The sequence below is a fragment of the Populus trichocarpa genome, chromosome 1 (genome assembly GCF_000002775.5).
Source record: "Populus trichocarpa isolate Nisqually-1 chromosome 1, P.trichocarpa_v4.1, whole genome shotgun sequence".
NCBI lineage: Eukaryota > Viridiplantae > Streptophyta > Magnoliopsida > Malpighiales > Salicaceae > Populus > Populus trichocarpa.
In genome coordinates, this window is record NC_037285.2 from 3,420,138 (window position 1) to 3,439,833 (window position 19,696).

At 35.0% G+C, this 19,696-nt stretch overlaps 2 protein-coding genes across 8 annotated transcripts in view; both read right to left on the reverse strand.

The window, feature by feature from the left end:
• LOC112325957 (cinnamoyl-CoA reductase 1) overlaps positions 1 to 6,457 on the reverse strand; it is a 163,856-nt gene extending 157,399 nt beyond the window's left edge. The window contains exons 1-5 of one of the 2 annotated variants that reach the window (XM_006368863.3): positions 6,171 to 6,447; positions 5,915 to 6,069; positions 5,586 to 5,771; positions 4,886 to 5,238; positions 3,445 to 3,924 (exon numbers count right to left, since the gene is read on the reverse strand). In XM_006368863.3, coding sequence (XP_006368925.1) covers positions 3,744 to 3,924; positions 4,886 to 5,238; positions 5,586 to 5,771; positions 5,915 to 6,069; positions 6,171 to 6,309 — 1,014 coding nt within the window. In that variant the 5' untranslated portion in view covers positions 6,310 to 6,447 and the 3' untranslated portion in view covers positions 3,445 to 3,743. Of the gene's footprint in view, positions 1 to 3,444; positions 3,925 to 4,885; positions 5,239 to 5,585; positions 5,772 to 5,914; positions 6,070 to 6,170 lie in introns of those variants that run through there. The other variant, XM_052455740.1, reaches the window with a different exon arrangement.
• Positions 1 to 19,696, reverse strand: part of LOC7487059 (sister chromatid cohesion protein PDS5 homolog D) — a 52,917-nt gene that overhangs the window by 29,849 nt on the left and 3,372 nt on the right. The window contains exons 1-11 of one of the 6 annotated variants that reach the window (XM_024607964.2): positions 18,872 to 19,003; positions 18,578 to 18,704; positions 18,289 to 18,486; positions 16,469 to 17,410; positions 16,294 to 16,383; positions 15,011 to 15,084; positions 14,009 to 14,060; positions 13,575 to 13,661; positions 13,420 to 13,463; positions 13,206 to 13,277; positions 12,276 to 13,128 (exon numbers count right to left, since the gene is read on the reverse strand). In XM_024607964.2, the coding sequence (XP_024463732.2) occupies positions 12,678 to 13,128; positions 13,206 to 13,277; positions 13,420 to 13,463; positions 13,575 to 13,661; positions 14,009 to 14,060; positions 15,011 to 15,084; positions 16,294 to 16,383; positions 16,469 to 17,410; positions 18,289 to 18,486; positions 18,578 to 18,673 (2,106 nt within the window). In that variant the 5' untranslated portion in view covers positions 18,674 to 18,704; positions 18,872 to 19,003 and the 3' untranslated portion in view covers positions 12,276 to 12,677. Of the gene's footprint in view, positions 1 to 12,275; positions 13,129 to 13,205; positions 13,278 to 13,419; positions 13,464 to 13,574; positions 13,662 to 14,008; positions 14,061 to 15,010; positions 15,085 to 16,293; positions 16,384 to 16,468; positions 17,411 to 18,288; positions 18,487 to 18,577; positions 18,705 to 18,871; positions 19,004 to 19,696 lie in introns of those variants that run through there. The other 5 variants (XM_052455707.1, XM_024607952.2, XM_024607958.2 and 2 more) reach the window with 5 other exon arrangements.

Consider the following 19,696-nt stretch of genomic DNA (forward strand, 5'->3'; position numbering starts at 1 on the left):
TATCTAATTATTTATACACAGCACAAATTCGCCTGGGACAAGGCGCATGATAAAGTTGTGAGGAGGGTGTGGGAAAATCACGCGACAACTATGTAGCATCGAAAACAATACAAGATTTTTTAGAAAAACATTTATGTTTCAACGTCTAATTTCTCGCTATGGAAGTAGGTTGCGTGATTTTTTGTATGAATCACAAAAAAAGGCAAAACAAAACCGCGAGAGATAGGGGTCTCCAAGGCTGGAACGACGTGGCAGTTTGGAGGGATTTCAAACCGATATACATCCTGGAAGATATATGGTCGCGCTATCTCGAGCACGTGACATCTGAGCGGTTCACACAACGCTCATAGTTCGGTGCTGGCAACCGGAATCGCCCAATTCATGGCTCGGTGACAACGCACACCGGCGGCTCTGTTCCATTTGCTGCACATGCGAAACGGATGGTAATATTAATTTAAATGAAATATATCGTTAAATTAATTTGTTGTTAATTAATCTTTTTCATTATAGGCTACATTTCTTGGACGTGAGCCAAGCCCGATGGAGCTGTTTGTGGAGACACACGTGGGGAGTCAAGACCGCCAAAAGGGGGCGCAACAGTTTGTTGACAACCGTGCTCAACACTTCGTGGTATGTTTGTTCAACCATTTTATTTTGTAGGTTATTATTTTTATTGAATTGAATATGATGATTACTTTTTTTATTTTCAGGAGACCTATAATAGCCGGTTGAGGGAGAGATATGGGGACGATCGTTTGACCCATCCGGAATTCGATCCGGATTTATGGATGGAGGTTGGATCGTCTGGTGGACCCGATAAAAATCGGGTTTACGGGCTTTCCAACACTACGGCCGAGAACTTGCGGGCGGCCCGTAGTGTTTCAACTGTTGGGAGCTCCCAATCAGTATCGAGCACCCAATCTAAGGAGTTCGTGGCTTTACAGCAACACACGGCTCAGCTCACCGAAAAATACGACTACTTATCAGCGGAGTATGCACAACTCAAAGCGGAGCATGCACAACAAAAAGCGGAGTATGCACAACAAAAAACAGATCATGAACAGCTTCGCGAAATGGTCAAGAACATGGCATCACATAGTGGTGATACATGTGCGCCTCATCCTTTCTTGCCGTATAACCACCAGCCTCCTCCTCCTCCAGCTCCACCTTTATATTAATTTGTAATAAATATTATTTACCTTTAATAGTTCATTTAATATTTTTTTTGAAACACATTCAGTTTGTAATTAATATTATTTAACTTTATTTTTTTTATTTTTGATGTTTCATAAAAAATTTATTTGCATAATTGGTTTTTATTACCATTAATTTATATAATTTTATATTATGTATTCTAAATAATTTTTTAAAAACATATTTAAAAATAATCACAGAGGGTTTTAACGACGGAATATATCCGTCGGCATTTGACAGTAGCTACCACAGTCACCGACGAATTTACAGACGGATATATTCAGTCGGTATTTTACACTCACCGACAACTTTACTAACAGACTTAATCCGTCGGTATTTGACAGTACCTGCTACAATGACCGACGAATGTACAGACGGATATATTCGGTCGGTATTTCAAACACTCACCAACAACTTTACCAACGGTATGTATCCGTCGGTATGTCACACTATCACCGACAGGATAAATCCGTCGGTATATTTCAAGCGGGAAACTTTTTTTTTCGCGTAATTTTTTTCTGTAAAACCATCGGCAAATGTTTTTTTTGTGTTGCCGACCGATATAGCGACAGACGGTGGTATTACCGACGAACGGAAAGCCGACGGACGTATTCCATCGGTGAAGACGTCGGTAAATAAATTATCGACGAACTCTTAATCACATACCGATAGAATATTTCCGTCGGTAAAACTGTGAAATCTTGTAATGTTTGATTGTTAGAGGGGACTCTAAATTATTACTCTAAACCAATCTATGGCTAAGTTTGCTATCAAAACCGAAGTTGTGATATATGAACTTGTAAAGCGACTAAGTTTAATAATTATGATGGATCTATGTTGTTAATCTTAGGGGAAACATTCAACTAAATCGACAATATATTGCAAACAGTTATGTTGTCTAAGATTTATCAACCTATCTAGCTCTTAAGGCTGCCATTGATTTAAATTACTAGTGCGGACACTGTGGTTGTTTAATGGTTAGGTTTAGTTACATTGTGGATCGGTTAAGTGACTAATGTTAAGAAAAGATAGATATTCATAATATAAATTGACGTATCATTTCAGTGATCGGTTTTGATTTTCATAGGTAGACGTTTACTTGAGACCAAGGTTTTTCTTTTAATAAATTTTGAATTTATTTAATTTAGCTTGATTAATTTGTTCTGTTTACCATAGTATAGCCTAGATAATCTCAAAACCCTCTTAACTTTGAATCATCTAGTATAAAGACTTGAATTAGATCTTTCTCGTGGAATCGACCCCTTACTTGCTATATACTATCTTGTTTGTTTAAGTTAGGGTAATTAACTTGTATAACTGCGACATTGCAACAATTCACCTTGTCGAGTCTCACCTGGTTTGACCGAATCAACTAGATCATAAATTGACCTGACAGATCATCTTAAGTTTGATTGATCAACTTTGCTAAAAAAGTAAAAAACCAACCAGACTTGGAGCTCAAATTTGATAGGTTGTTAGGTCGATATGTAGGGCACACCGAGTTTTAATTCTAAACTCTACCGAAATTGCTAGTAGAAGGATGGGGCCTAAAGTTCTGCAGCTGGATTTGGTCGCACACAACTCAACTGAAGTCTAGGTTTGGGCTTGTATATATTCCTATTGCTTATGCAGTCCTTTTTTTTTCCTGCCTCTTGGAAAATACTCCTATTGCTTATTTTTGTGCTCAAATCGACTCTATCTTTTTGGTGAAATTGAACGACTCAAATTTCCCTAAAAATGCTTCCATTTCAATTCAGATCATACCTACATAAAAAATAAACTTTTTTTTTTACTAGTGACGCAAATGATTAAATTTTAGATGTATAAAAGATGAGAAAATAAGATCCTTTGTCCATAGAACATGTCAGTTAAACTTGCAAGAAACTAATATAATTCGCAAACTAGAAAATCATAGTTTCCCAGTAAGTACCACCACCTTTGTCTGAGCTTTGCTAACCTGTAATAGCAGAGTGGATGAGGCCAATGATATGATAAGTCAATCAGTCTAAACCAACTGTGTGCCTTGGTTTAGACTTTAGATTCGTCTTCCACAAGATAGGGTATGTACTGATCTATAAAGAGATGGCATCCTAGCGATTTTGGGAGGGAATAAGAGTAAGAGAAATTGACATCCTTAATTAATTATATTAGGATAATTATCTTCTGATCACCTGTACATGCAACTATATTATATATATATATAAGCTTTATTCGATTTTTTAGACCTGATTTTGAAAGATAGATAATCAATTCTCAATCCAAGGGAAGCCACCAGAGATGGTATTGATTCCATATTGAAATTGGATTAAACTTAAACAACAACAACAACCAAAAAAAAAAGTGGAACACTCAAAAGTTACATCCAATAATTGATTAATTAAAAGATTAAAACATTGATTAATCTAAGCGCGAAGACAATTAGAGGTCTTAGTAACACTTGCACTCTACATTCTTCTTTAGTAAATTCTTTTCCCTAGTATGTATTTTGCAAACAACTACAACCACACATGGGGTGTGGACCTGTGCTTCCCCTCCTAATAAATGAGCTCTTATTGAATTTTCACAGAGTCTTCAGCTTGTTTTGGGATTGGAAGGTGACCCTTTTCCTGCAAGCTCTTAACAGATTCATACAGGCACTGTTTCACTGGTGTGAATTCGATGCCCAGATCCTTGATCTTCTGGTTTGTGAACTTGTAGGGTTGTTTTCTTGGGTTCTTCTCATCTGAACACCTGCAAATGCATTGCAATACAAAATATTAATATTCAAGATTAATAAAAAACCACAGCACAATTAATTCTTTGTACAAACTTGGTAGGTTTTTTTCTACAAAATATTAATATTCACTAGCTCATTAAGCACTATAATTAGACAAACAGGTACTGTAGCATATAATTGCATGAGATTAGGATTTAGGACCCAATAATCCTCTTCCTAACTCTCCATGACAAAATTTGAAAATACATAACAAAGCAAGATTTAACTTGTGATCCAATAACTTTATGCAGTACCAATCGTAGAGGACCCATTTTGGTCCAAATATGACAAAGACGATGGGGTTGGTGAGGACCCTTTTGCTGCACCAGCATTGTCAAATCATTTGGCTTTCTTTGTTGATGATTCAAAAAATTATGCCACGGGGGATTCGATTTTTGGTTAAGATTATCATACAAGTCAAAATTGGGACAACAATTGCCCTAAGATTATCATACTAAATTGGGATACCATTAAGAAACCAAAAAAATAAAAATAAAATAAGGCAGCGATCTGCAATTTTTTTTTACTATATTTATAATATGGACAAAAAACCCTTTTCTTCATTTATTTTCTTATTTTGGGCATGAATAGGGATGAAGTATCAGAGAACTGTCATGCAACAGGAAGTGAGGATTTTATTCTTTAATTTAATTATTGTACAAAATCTTCCAACATTCATTGCCCTAAGTTGCTTTATATATATATATCAAATGTCAACGAGAAAGTAAAATTAAAATATACAAGCCTTAAATTGACTATCTTGTGCAAATATTCTGTTTCTTAAAATCATAATATAATTTTGCTAATGAAGATTTCAAGAAAAATCGGGAAAGGACCGTGAAAGAAAAATAGGTTAGTAATCACTTAAAAATATGTGGGTTTGTTTTTGCGTTCAAAAAATTCTTTTCAAAATTGTTCAAAATCATAAGAACTTACTTGGTGGGGATGGGATACTCCGGGAAGAACTTTGCAAGGATTTCCACCACCTCTCCACGGTGGAGCATTCTCTCAGCGCAAATGTAACGGCCGGAGGCGGAAGGTGTCTCGAAGACTAAAATGTGGGCTAGTGCCACATCCTTAACATGCACATAAGCTTGAACAGAGTTAGCATATGTCTTGGCTGAGCCGGTTAGGTACTTGAGGATGTGAACGATGCTAGCATTGACAGTGGGTTGCAACAATGGTCCAAGCACCAGCACTGGGTTCACCACCACTAGGTCAACTCCATTCTTCTTAGCCACATCCCATGCATCCTGTTCCGCCACAGTCTTTCCATAGCAATACCAATTCTGCAATTCCAAGATGAACTTACATCAAGATGTGAAAGATAGGCAATTAGGATTTCAAGATGCAGTAAGCCCTATGACGCAAGGAATAATGAACTTACATCAAGATGTGAAGGATAGGCAATTAGGATAGAGATATTTTTATTTACACCTACTCTGTATTCTTTGAGTAACCCAAGTGTATGTGGGCACAATAATATTTATGTTAATCAATTATCATGACATGTGATTAATTAGCATATATTTTATATCATGTTGATTTAATCATCAAGTAATAGCCGATCCGTGCTCTAATCAGGAGCTATTTAATTATGTTAATCAATCATCATCACATGTTATTAATTAAATACCTTGGTGTTCTTGCAGAACTCAAGATCACTCCAGCAAGATTCATCAACGACAACATCAGGGCTCCTATTGGGGTCCATGTACACAGTACCAATTGAAGACGTGAAAACCACTCGTCGGACTTGGGCCTCAGCTGCTGCCATGATCACATTCTTGGTTCCATTCACTGCTGGCTCCAGCATTTGCTCCTTCAAGTATTGTAACACAAAATCATCCCATCATCAAAACCAAATTTGAAGATGTTTTTATTTTCTTTTCTTAAAATTCTCAGCATCCAAACAAGATTTTTACTACCAATGAACCGAAAAGAAAAGAAAAAAAGGAAACATACTGGATCGTCTGTGACAGGAGAAGCAGTATGGAAAACTCCATCACACCCTTGAATAGCCTCTTTAAGAGACTCATAATCAAGGAGATCAGCCTTGCATAAAGTTAATCTTTCTTGAGCTCCCTCAAGCTCCCTCAAATGGGAATTCTTGGGATCAGCTGTGTATAACAACACAAATACAAAGCATTAGATTAGCACAATCTTAAGAACAGAAAAAGAAAAGGGAAAGAAACCAAGTGCTTAATTATTATAAACTAACCTGGGTTCCTCACAGTTCCTTTAACAGAGTAACCTTTCTCTAGAAGAAGTTTAACAATCCATGAAGCAATGAAGCCACCAGCCCCGGTGACACAGACAGTTTGGCCTTGGCATGGAAGTGATGAAGTATCGACAGGCATGTTGTCTTGATATATGTATTATTATGTGTACGTGTTTGGTGGTAGAACGAAGGAAGAGAGACAGAGAGAGGGAGGTGTTTTCCTTTTCTCTTGATTTAGGAGGTGGCTGCTACAAGGAAAGAAGTGGTGGAGTGGATGTATTTATAATTAAGGTTTAGAGTTACCTTCCTCACCCACTACCGGTAAATATTTACCAAAGAGAGTTTCTCTCTTTCCATTATTTTTCTTTCCTTGAGGTTTGTGACTGAGTTTTTGTGATATGAATCGTCAGCACCATGTGTGGAATCCTGATTGTTTTGTACATGTGTTTTTTTTACCAAACGTGCATGCTGTTTTTGACCAAAATGTAATTATAAGCTACTAATAAATTAAGAAATGAAAATATATTATACACAACGACCCATTAAATGGTTGTTGATCACAAGTAGAGAGCAGTACTTAATTTAATTTGTTTTGGAAGGAGAGAGGGAAAGGATCTCATGGATGACAAGTGTTCATGTTAAAGAATAAGCTACTAATAAATCTTACATGGAAAACTTATTGTTTTATGTATGTATTTTTTGGACCAAAAGTGCATGTTGTTCTCTTGTTCTTCTTTGGCATTTACTTTGGTATTATTCAAAACATATATTTGTAATTAATTTCCGAACAACCAATTTTTGTTCTATTAATATATGAATGTATCGAAAATAATGAAATCTCCAAGGATATTACTATATATTTTTTTACCTTACCTTTATTATTATTATTATTTTTATTATTATTTGGATACGATAAAAAAATTGGTTCATCAAACATATTTATGTACAGTCAACATAGTTTTTCTCGGATAATTACAAAACAAAATACAATAATTGATTATGGAAATGCATAGTTGAATCTATATATGTACAAGAATAAGTAAATCACCATCCATGTTTTTTTCTTTCTTTTTTAATTTCTCTATTCAAGAATGCTCATGACCAACAACGTTTACCTTTTGGTCAAATCATATATATATATATATATATATATATATATATATATATATAGAGAGAGAGAGAGAGAGAGAGAGAGAGAGAGAGTTTATAATCTATATATCCACATGTTTCTTGTTTCTTGCATGTATAAAGAAAGACCTGAGAGTCCTTCCCTTCCTAGTAACTTCAAAGATATGAATCTTTGACAATTTCTTACGTCCAGTTCTCTTCTCTTCCCACTGATTGACCTCGTCTCTTTTTCTTTTTTATTGAACGTGTGTTTTTTATTTAGACCAGCATTTTCATCAAAGGAGTGATCGAAGGACATGATCTTTTTACACGGTAACACCAACCATAGTTGTTTGACGTTATGGTCTCATCTATTTTTTAAAATATTTTTTGAATTGGGTTTCTCTTGGAAGAAATTTTAAATTTATCTTTTTTTATAATTTTAATATATTAATGTTAAAAATAAAAAAAATATGAAAAAATATTTTTTTATGCCTTATTAAAAAAACACCTTACACCACCGCATTACAAACACTATCAAAAATTTCGACCCATAGTGTTTTGATCGTTGGATGCTCGTAGTCGATGTCAAGCACTCAAACTCCCGAGTTCAAGGCGATGTTAGACCAACAAGTACAGGATCAAACGACCTATCTTAATGAAAAATATGAATGACTCACTATGGATTATAAAAAAACTTCGTCTCACTATAGATTATAAAAAAACTTCGTTGAGTGATAATAGAGATGAGATCACACATGAGTGGTCCATGTGCTCTTTCTTATTAATTGATCTCACGTTTCCAACAATGATCAGCCTCCTCCTCCTCTAGCGTCGTCTCTGTTTTAGATTTATTATATTTGAATGTATAAATGTTTAAATTTGTAATAAATATTTAATTTTTATATTATTTTAATTTCTTTTTATTTATTTGATTTTAATTTATTTTAATTATTTTTATACTTTTGTTCAATATATTTTTTAAAAATATATATTTTAAAATATTACTGACAGGATTACCGATGGACCACATCCGTCTGTATATTCCAAAGAGTTGGAAAAGAATTTCTGTAAATGTCACTTCTTTTGTTAACTCTTCGATGGAATTACAGATGATATTTTGTCGGTGATATGTTATATTTACCAATGGATATACCAACAGACAAATAAAAACACTGATGGAATTGCATATGATATTATGTCAGTTATATGACAAACTTCCCGATGAAAATACTGACAGAATGAAGTAGGTAATTTTATTTTATTTTTGCACGCTTTGTCTATCTTTTAATCCATTGATAAATGTATTAACGACGAACTCATTGATAGATCAGAAATTATTGACGAGAGTTTTTCTGACGGACTGTTTCCGTCTATGAACATATCGGTAAAATAATTACCGAAAGACTATGAGTATAAATACTAATAGAAATGTGTGTAGATAAAACTTTTAAATCCAGTTGTGAAAAATCTAGTCAAAGTCAAAGTCAAACTCACAACAGCAAAAGAATCAATACATTGTCACTTTCTTTTTTCTTTTTGATGTTCAACTGGCAGTTTGTTGCCGGCCGGCCAGTAAACCGATTGAGAAACAAAAGAATATGACAAAGCTGGCCGTTGTCTGAGTCATTGTTTTGCCTCATGACCGGGAGCTAATTTATAGCATTGCCGGATTAAGGAAACATTTTGTTCTTGTCTTGGGTGCCATTTACTTAGCATATGTAATACCCTAAAGGATTTGCTCCTTTTCTTTCTCAGAAAATCGTATCTTGCTCGATCGTCCTCCACTATTGATAATTGAATTTCAGTTCTATCAGCTTTTGCCATGTGTGCATATCATATTGGTTAATGGCAAGTCCATTAACAAATTAGAGATATCAAACCAAGGAGCTCTATATCATTGAATTAAAGTAGAAGATTTTATATGAATTAAAATTGAATAAAGGAGTTTATATAACTGAAATACAATAATGCATGCAAGGGTACGTGATGAATTTTTTATTTTTTTCCTCACACGAGAAGGATTATTTGGTTTTGAGCTATTTAATATAAATAATCTATGGCTATTTGTTTTTCAGAGGGTATTTATAAATGTGGTAGCGGTTGTTTTTTAAAATGTTTGTTTTCTTGTAAATACATTAAAATAATATATTTTTTAATTTTAAAGAATTATTTTTAACATCGACATATTAAAATGATTTAAAAACATAAAAAAAATAATTTTAATAAAAAATAAATTAAATTCTTGAAAAAACTCGGTTTGAAACATGTTTCCAAACGAGGTGAAATCACAAAGTAATGAGTGCTTTATCTTTTACTTTATAAGATAAACTTGTTGCACTCACCCACTTAAACTCAATTATGTAGATAGTAGGAGGCTAAAGAGTCGGTTTGATATTGTGTTTCAATTTATATTTGGATGTATTTTAAAAATGTACGTATTTGATATGAAAAAAATATTATATTTATATATTTTTTAGTGTATTATAATAATTTTAATAGATTTGTATTAAAAATAAAAAAATCTAAAAAAAATATTTTAATATATTTTTTAATAAAAATAATGTTTAAAAAATTTATTACACCACAATATCATCTCACACTAAATCTTCCCTGGGATCGAGTGAGAAATAAGGTTTTTAGTGATGGAGGTATTTGAATGTGTTTTAAATTAGTTTCTTAAAGTGTTTTTATTTTTATTTAAAAATATATTAAAATAATATTTATTTATTTATTAAAAATTTATTTTTATATCAAGTCATCAAAATAATTCAATAAATAAATAAATCTTTAAAAAAAAAACACAATTCCAAGCACAGCCGACAGTGCCGACAGTGATTATTTCCTACAAACTAATCTATCATAAAGTTATTTAATTACTTCTAATTATAGCTCTTGACGAAGAGTGTTTCTTCGCCGACTAAACTTGAAAAAAACAAAAAAGTTTTTGGTTCAAAAACTGCCACATTGCATAAGCCTATATATTACAGCTAACTGTGACTCTGTATGAACGCTTCTTAATTGGAGAATCTTTGTGCATGGTTAGTATTTAAGGATAGAAATAATATATATATATATATATGAAATAAACAAAAACGTATTTGGATTAAAAAATAAAAATAAAGATATAAAATAAGCCTGTTTTCGAAATAGAAAGCATATGAAATATATTATCTTTATATATTTTCTATCTTTTTTTATTATTATTGCAGGATAATAACTAATAATTTTCATTCTATATTTTACTATTTTGATACCAGAAACTATAGCATCAGATTTCCAAATCAGAAGTAGTTTTAACGGGGAAAGGAATTTCCACAATGTCCCCCCTTGTTTCGAAATCGGTACACTTCATGTGGCTGGCCGGCTGTCTCCATCTCACCAACCTAGCTAGCCATGCATCTCCGGCAACTTCAATCCAGAACTTCCCAAGCACTCTCACCCCATGACCTAGGGCGTACACCACCTAATGCCAGAAAAAAGACAAAAGAAGACACCATTAATTGGAAAGTCAATTGCACTAACTACTAGTAGATTTCCATCACTTTATGCGATTATAATATATAATCCATCCTCTCTTAGATGTTGACTCAAATGATAAATAAATTTGTTTTCTAAATTGCTATCTATCCTGTGTTCAAAGTCCAACTAAAGTTGCAAGATTGTTTTTTAGGTGACCTAACAAAGTCATAATAAAAAATAGAGAGTCTCCATATATAGGTATACTAAGCTAGATTGATCGGGGAATATCTTTATGTTATGACTACTAATACTTATAACTTAAAAATAAAATATAAAGATTAGAGAGAAAATAACATCAGAACCCACAAAAAAAAGTGATAAAAATTCTCCCAAATACTTCAAAAAATCTTTTTTTTTTGTGTGTGTGTGTGTGTGTCTTTGATATTTCTAATGTTTAGAAAATTTCTCTTTTTTTTTTTGTTTTACCACCACATTCCCTTTGGTGGTTGGGACTGCGAGGTTGACCATTTTTTGTATTCCATGTACGCGTTTAATCTGAATCGCGCGGAGATTTCAAGAAAATTGTATTTTGTTGAAAAAGGAAAGATGTGAAAGCAGCCTTGTACGAAAAAATTTTGTCTTAATCCTATCCTCGTATTAGCGTTGGCATTAATTTCTTCACATGATTGATTTCAGGGAAGAAAATTTCTGAAGCCCTCAAAGTTTCGTGGGTAGGCAGGTAGGTAGATGACTGGTTTCTAAGGTTTTGAAAAACATGTCCACTCTGATTTTATTGCAAGTCTTTAACATTTGAAAAAAAAAAAAGTCAACTATGTATATACACGATCAACAACCTCCACATATGAAGACTTTTGAAAACTTCCACGAAGAAACAGTTGGAGGAGCTTCAAGGAAAGCACATCAAAGACAATTGACCCCAAATCCTTTCAATGAGAAACGTCACCATTACCAAATTTTGAGCGAATAATTCTAATAAATTACCCATTTTTTGTACAAATAGACGCAGTAATGACTGCTTATCTTCGTGTTTTGATCAATCATTAACTGTTCACTCTTCATCAGCTGTCACGTCAGTTTGTATTGAATTTAGTATGGCTTGTTTGCGAATGATTTTCTAAGCATGACTTCACTCAATTAGGATCAAGGAGGGAGATTTCAAAGATAAGTCCTATAATTCAATAATTTGGTATGTAATATACTATGGAGGGGGAGAAAATGTAAGCATATGTTAGTTCATTTTGGCAACCCTATATTCTTGTTTGTCGGCTTAGCAGGTGACCATTTAAATATGAAGGCCTACTACTAGGACTCCCTTCTTCGTCCATTAACAAACTGGTTCGTGCTTGTCAGCTTTCAAGTTTCAACAAATTTGATGTCCTGCGCATCGAGGTTTTAGGTTAATTTATGGGGTAGTTCCTATGATTTAATTATTTGCAAACAGAAGAGCAAGTTAAAAGCTAAGAGAAGGAGAAGAGTTTCTCAAGATTAGTTGGGTTGACAAGAGATTAATAAATCTTGTAGAATAGTGAAAATCGAGGTATGAAATCCTGGCCATGTCATGACACCATTGCAGGCCAAAACATCCTCCTTATCATAAATGCATACGTTATAACATCCAGAGTCTTTAAAATAAAGTGGCAGAGGTTGTTTCAAAAACACCCTTAAGATTGCAATCAAATTGAGGTCTAAACACTTCATGGGCTGAGGGATCCATTACAATACAAGCCCCATCAAAACCATTGTTCCTGTCTAAGCCGAAGGATTGCTTGCATGTACTCCACTAGGGTCGCAAAATATATCCTTCAGTTGCCTAAAACAGAGGCGCTAAAACTAACACTAGTTCTAAACGAAACCAAACTCACAACGTTTCCCTGTGCCTCTCCGTCCGCTGTGTCTGTACACGAGGTTTACCAGTTCCTACTCAGTTTCAGGTGAAAAGGAAGAGCTCACTTCCCCTTGTTGTTCCCTATTAGATCCATCCGAGCCGTGAGATTCATCATCCCCTTTGGAACTTTCATCTTTGGATGGTGTCACACCGACTGAAGTTGTCTGCTCAGAGTTGAAGCTACAATACTCGGTACCAGCTTTGGGACTTCCATTGTCAGATGTATTTACAGTCTCTGGCATTGCTTGCTTGGACTTGATATCAGTCAATGGATTGTCGATCTTCAACTTGACAGTAGAATTTTCACCATCATCTTCTGAACCGCTATCTTGCCCTGGTGTGTTTTTCCCATCATCTTCTGAACCACTATCTGACCCAGATGTGTCATGATCCGCAGGTTTGTTGACAATAATTGGTTCGTTAGGCACAGCACCATATGCAGATCTTCTAGCTCTAGTTTTGGAAATGTTGGCAGCTCTGCTCCTGGCAAACCATCATACATTTCAGTCAGTAGCTGACCACGTGAAAAACACAACTCAAACGAAAGAATGCAAGACAACCTTTTCGAGGATGAAACAGCCTTTGATCTCTTCCTTGACTCTGACTTAGTCTCGCATTTGGCCTTTTGCAGTCTGGTAACACATTGTAAAAGCAAAGCCCAGATAAGACCTAACATTAAGGAATCAGAAAAGAAACTATCTACAAACTATGGGCAAACCATGTTAATATAGTCTTATTTATAAAACTTTGAAGAAAAATGATAGCTAAACTTACACGTCAGATGAAGTAGCAGCTTTTGGAACATCAATCTCCTGCTCCTGCAAACATTATTAGCACAATTGCAAGCCGGATAAATTACTTCTTTGGAACAGTTCTAGAACATACAAGAAGAAGAAAATATGAAGCACAGAATGGGGCAAGAGACCCACTTGAACTGGAAAACTATCATCTTTAATTAGTTCCCACCGCTGCCTTTTGAGATTAAGCTTCTCTTCATCCCCATCAGCATACAAGACCTGAACAAGTCATCAACAGAAGTATTTTAGAGCTATGATAGGAAGAAATGAAGATAGATAGCTCCATTGATGATGGAAGTTGTGTGAGAAGATTTGGACTCTATCATCCACAATGAACCAATTACTTTATCAAAGGAGTAATTTGGATCCATTGATCTTACAAGAAAAGCTATAGAGACAAACCAAAGGAGTCATTGCTGTAAGACAATTTCTCATGATTTATCATAAACTTTGGCCCCAGGTACAGTCACAATTGCTATATAAAGACTGAAATAGTAGAAGACAGGTTCATTCCCCCTACTTCCTTTTTTTCCAAGATAAGTAGGGATCACTCAGAGTCATCTCACCCTGTGCTTCTTTTTGATGGGGTCATAGGAATCAACAACTCCTTCATAGAACCTGCAGAACAAGGAATCACGCTTAGAAACTTCATGATGGATGTTCTTTAGGAAAGATCAAGAAATAAAGGTGGTTATAAGCTGAGCATTAATTCAAATTTCTGAAACCAGATTCTCAGCCAAAGATGTCTAGTCCATCTCAAAACCCATGATCTGCGTTCACTAAAAATAAAAAGCAAGTAGCAAGTGGAATTCTTTTACAAATTGATGGTTTCTTCTTTTTCCTTCTGTGCTGAGCTGACATCAGGCAATAGCTCCGCACCCACAAAAAGCATTTTCAGAAGCTCAAAATACAGTAAACAAAAACATCAACTTTCTCTGTCAAAGGAAAACTTAGATACACCATATAAGATCAATAAAGAAAATTACAGCATGTCATACGTAAAGACGTTCAAATGAAAGATCCTCCCTAGTAGAATATGACACGCTGCCTAACCCCTTTAATCACCCTCAGTAAGATTTTGTAATGTTCAAAGATCAACATAAAACAAACCAAAAGAACCACCTTTAGAACCCTGGTGTAAGACAAAGACATCAAATTGACAACATGATCTCTCTTCAGTTAATTTGTTAAACAGTTATTTCCAAGACTAGTCATCAAAGATGCATGCAGTCATCAAAGATTGCATTATCATTTCAAGTCTGCACTTTTGGGAGAAAAACAAACAAGATAATGATGAATAAATTGCTCTCATCCCACTTCAAAAGCCTATTCAGTGACCTTATACTCGGCATATATAACTTCAGTCTCCAATATGAACATAGAACATGTAGAAGTCCATCTAACAGATCATAGTGCAAAAAGTTATCAAGTCCTATAAGCATTGGTGATTGAAGACAGCTACAACACAACAAGAAGCAAGACATGACAGGAAATGCAAGAGAAATTCTGACCATCTAACATATCCTTTTCAGAAAATTGAAACTAGAAGTCACATGTTCAAGTCTCACCTCTTATCCATTGGCCACCAAACCTTTATTTTGCTACCAACCAATTGCTCACTGAGATCAGGAGTTTCAGAAGACTGAATTTAAGAAAATAGTCATTTCAATAAATTGAAAACGAACAAAGATTACAGAAGGTAAGAACAAGAAAAAAATCTCTATCTAGAAGCATGACGTATAAGCATGCTTAAATGAAATACAAGTAAATAAAAAAAAACACAAAACATAAGCATGTGACAGATCACAATCCAAGAGCTCCAGAACAAGCTTCAACAGAGCTTTTTCATGACAACCCAAAGAGAAAAGACTAGGTCTCAATGATAGTTTTCAATGAGCATGAAATGAATTTATTTGATGAATTTGATATTCCAATAAGAACTGACAATTACTAGATAAGTTCAGAGTATTTGTATGGTTTATACCCTATATCAGATAGAGGCACATCATCACTGTAAACCACAAGTATCTACCACCCCTGTTAGACTTAAAAATACTACTGGCATTTATTCATGTTCAAGGCACAAAATTGGAGCACCAATGCAACAACCTCCTTCTGCCCAAATAGCAATTTGACTATTAGTCCAATATTTTCACGATCATCAATAAAACGAGAAAGCAAAATTATATCTTGCCCACGGCACACAAACATTCTGATTGCAAAGTACATAATTGTGCCTGTGTGACTACACTTTTTCCCTTTCAGTTCTGTTGGTTATAGCCTTATTTTCAATCAGTTAAGTCAATATGGAAAACTAGTCGGAGGTTTATCTCCCTTCACAATGGTTAAGAATAAGCTCGCCTCCCAGTCCCAAAGCAGTTCTGAGATTGTGACATCTCACTGAACTTTTGAGTTGCAAATCATTGGGTAGAACAGCTAGATATTGCAGCAGCACAGCTTTTCAAACTCAAGACATGCATAAAGGGCAGGCAATTGAGCTAATAGAAAAAAAAAATTCAACTGCTGTACCCAATCTCTGTGGAAAGTGGTCTACCGGCAGAAATAAAGAGCATATTGTCAACCCGATATACTCCTCTCTAGAAACTTCAAAATTAGGTAATTTGGCAAAGACCACTATGATTCATCTTTTCAGCTTTATTTTATGGAACATTGTTCATCAATTTTATAGTATGTCCAAATTTCAAACAGAGATAAACTAATTTATAGGAATACCAGTTGAGCTAAATGTTACAAAGTGGAAAACTAGAAATGAAAATTAAGGACGAGAAAAGATGGAAAGTTCCATTGACTAGAAACAAGTTACTCAATAACAAGAAATAAGGATCATTACCACTTCCTTCCTCGGAGTACGCTTCCTCTTGAGTTTTGTTTTCGGGGTTTCTTCCAGGTAACTTCCTTCCCCGTGTAATGATTTAACCTTCTGTACAACTGGCAACCATCAAGATAATAGAAAAGCTTATGCACAACAAACATAAATATTAGTCAGGTTATTATTCATTTAATACCTTATCTCTAAATGCTTCCTTAACATCCTCATCTGATGTACCATCCAACGACCTTCTCTTTTTCGTGTCTGTTGGGACTGACGAGCTGTGCTTATTAAATCTCCTGACCGCAATCACAATTGACTGATGGTGAGGCTTTTTCTCAGGTTCACTTAGGACAACTGATTTCTTTGCAGATACGACATGTCCAGAAGATAGAGATATCTTCTTAGTAATCTTTGAGCCAAGTCCAACTTTTCTTAAGTGCTTTTGTTTCTTTGCTTCTGAGTCACTTGTTTCTTTAGAACGCTTTCTCCAAATAATATCATCAGGTTCTGGAGCTTTCTCTTCAACCTGAGCACTCAAGCTTTCACTCTTTGACAACGATAAAGGACTTGGATCAGCATCTTCATTCATGCAGATTCCCTTTTTCTTTGGTCGGCTGCTTTTAGGATGACTTCCAGCAGATATCCGTTGCTGTGGTGATAGGGAAGAAGACCCTGAGATTTGACCAGTTTTTGGGGTAAATCCTGTTGGTTTTGTCACACTCAAATGTTTTAATGACAAAGCTACCTTCTTGGAAACTGGAGTTTCTGAGGGTAAAACATCAGTGCCTTTATCATGACGTTTTTCACGGGGAAGTTTAGTAGTTTTTCTTCCTGTATTAAACCAAGGATCGTAGCCTTCTTCTGGATTCATCAAAGAATTAGGTTTCCAGCCCCTTTTACTTGGAACGGTCTTTGGCTCCTTTTCTAACCTGACTTTAGGTTCAGCTTTGTCCTGTGCATCAGTGCTTTTAGAATGCTCGGTAAGAGAGCAAGGGTCTAGCATTTTTGAAGCATTATCCTTTTTGACAGTCCTGGCATTTCTAGTTGAAGCAGTTCCTTTGCTTGCTTTTGACTTCGGAATCACATCCTTGCCTTCAAAAATCTCTCCCTGGCAAGCAGCATTTGGTGATAATCCCTTGGACATTTGGCCAACAGAAAAAAATAATTTTACAGGGATGAGCATGAAATTTTATTAAAACGGACACCTAGTTTAAACACAAGAAATAATCCAAGATTACAGCAAAAGAGCTTTAGCCACAAATGCTACCCACCTTTCACCTTATAAGTCGCAACCACTTCTATGAAGAATAATAAAAAGGCTACTCATCCTAGACTTTGTGGTGTGCCTCGAATACATATGAGGTAAATATACACTCCCTCTCTAAATAGCTTTTACAACAGTCATGAGTTTTCTTTTTTCTCTTTATTTTATTTTGCATTAAGGTATATTAGTCATGGATTGATAATTAATAACTGAAATGTGACTAGCAGGACTACAATCTCATGTGGTCCCTCTGCTTTGCACATTTGGTCAAATCAACCATGTCCCTTAAGTTGGACCAAATCAACTCCACTTCCAATTTGAGATTCTCCATTTGATTACATCATAACATGGCATTTAGCTGGCCATTTAATTAGTAATGGAATTAGAGGAAGGGGCTGAAATCACCTTTACTTAGAAGCAAAGGCAACATTTGTTCTAATTTGAAATAAAAGGCCTCATTTAACGAAATGAAGAAAATAGAAAACCATGCGTGAATTTTAGCGAATCACTAGTAGGGTAAAATAGGCCTCATCTTGCATCAGAAAATTATAAGGATTTTAGGCTCTACAAAAAAGATAAGAGAGAACCAAAACATGTCCTTGACAATGAAGTCAGGATTTATATTTAACAAGAGACAAGTGCACTAGAACAGTTTTCCGTCCGAGGAAACAATTTTACAATTGCAAGACAACATCATGAAAAACTCCACTCAGATTTCATGCAGTTGTAGACAGGGAGAAGAAACATACCAAATGTTCCCCAGAACGATTGCTATAATCACCTTCGAGTGTGCAAGAGTCATCTTGGAATATAGAAGCAACTATTGGAGCATATTCATCCAAAAGTATGCCTGTAGACTGCACTGCTTCCTTGAGATAGGGCTTAAGTTTAGCAGCACTATTAGTGATAACTCTTTCCCCAAGCTCCCATGCCATAGGAGAAACACTCTGGAACCATAGTGTAAGATATTGTAGAGTAAATCTCACTGAACCTATCAAGATCATGATGCAAAGGAGAAACATTCGATGAAAGACACACCTGGTTTTGCTTTTTTACACTCGCTAAAAGTAGAGTGAGAAGCTCTGCTGAGATTTCTTCACTTTCATCAATGACCAGGGTCATAATTGTTTCCATGGCTAAGATTACAGTTTTTGGATGGTTGGACCTAAAAGTTGAGTAAAAAAACCCATCAATTGTTGAAGAGAGACAAAATAAATATAGGCATTTAAATGAAAGTAGACAGGAGAGGAAAAAAAGGAAAAGAAAAGAAAAGCAAACAACATGTCCCAAGCTACCACTACTTCTTCTATAACAACAAGACAACAAACAAACCTCAGTGCCAAACTAGTTCAGGTCAACTATATGGATCCTTTTGCGCCTTTCTGGCGATAATATACTACCACTGCTTCTTCTGATAACAAAAATAAAAATAATGCTCCCACAGCTTCATTATGAGAACTGAAACAACAGCAACCATAAATGCAGCATCCTTAGCATAATGGATCTGTTGATGTTATCAAGAAACTAGTTTTAAAAAAATTCTGGACCTTGCCACCCTAGCACAAGAATGCGTCTCACACATTTTACATAGACTATTGCAGTGTCAATTTTTAATAATAAGGTTACCATTTGACACAAAGATGATCTGACACCATGATATAAAATATACCCTACAGCACTCTAAAACCTGTTCTCTGACAAATATATAGCTGTTATTGTCTTTTGTTAAGTATATTTCCACTTGTTTGTATAACTGAAATTTCTGTTCATCATTTATCTGTTTCATTCATGCCATGATCAATGAAGATAGAAGCAAAGAACAGTGTTAGTAGAAACCAAGGCCCTGATGACCTTTGCCCTTCTTTCCAGTTTTTATGGTGACTTAGGTAACAACCCACCAATGGTACCCCAAACATTAACCAAAGAGTCTATCATCCAAAATCCCACCAAATTTTCCAGATTTTTTGGAACACCAAATAAGAACAGAATCAAAACATTAGATAAGTAGTCATGTAATGGACTCTTTGAGGGCGCACTGCTCATAAAGCAATAGCCAATTTAGGGATCTTAATATCTCCAAACCTCCATTTGAAGTCCACAGGAGTTTCCCATGAGGTGAAATCCAAAGAACTATCATGAAACTGAGTAAGTGAATCC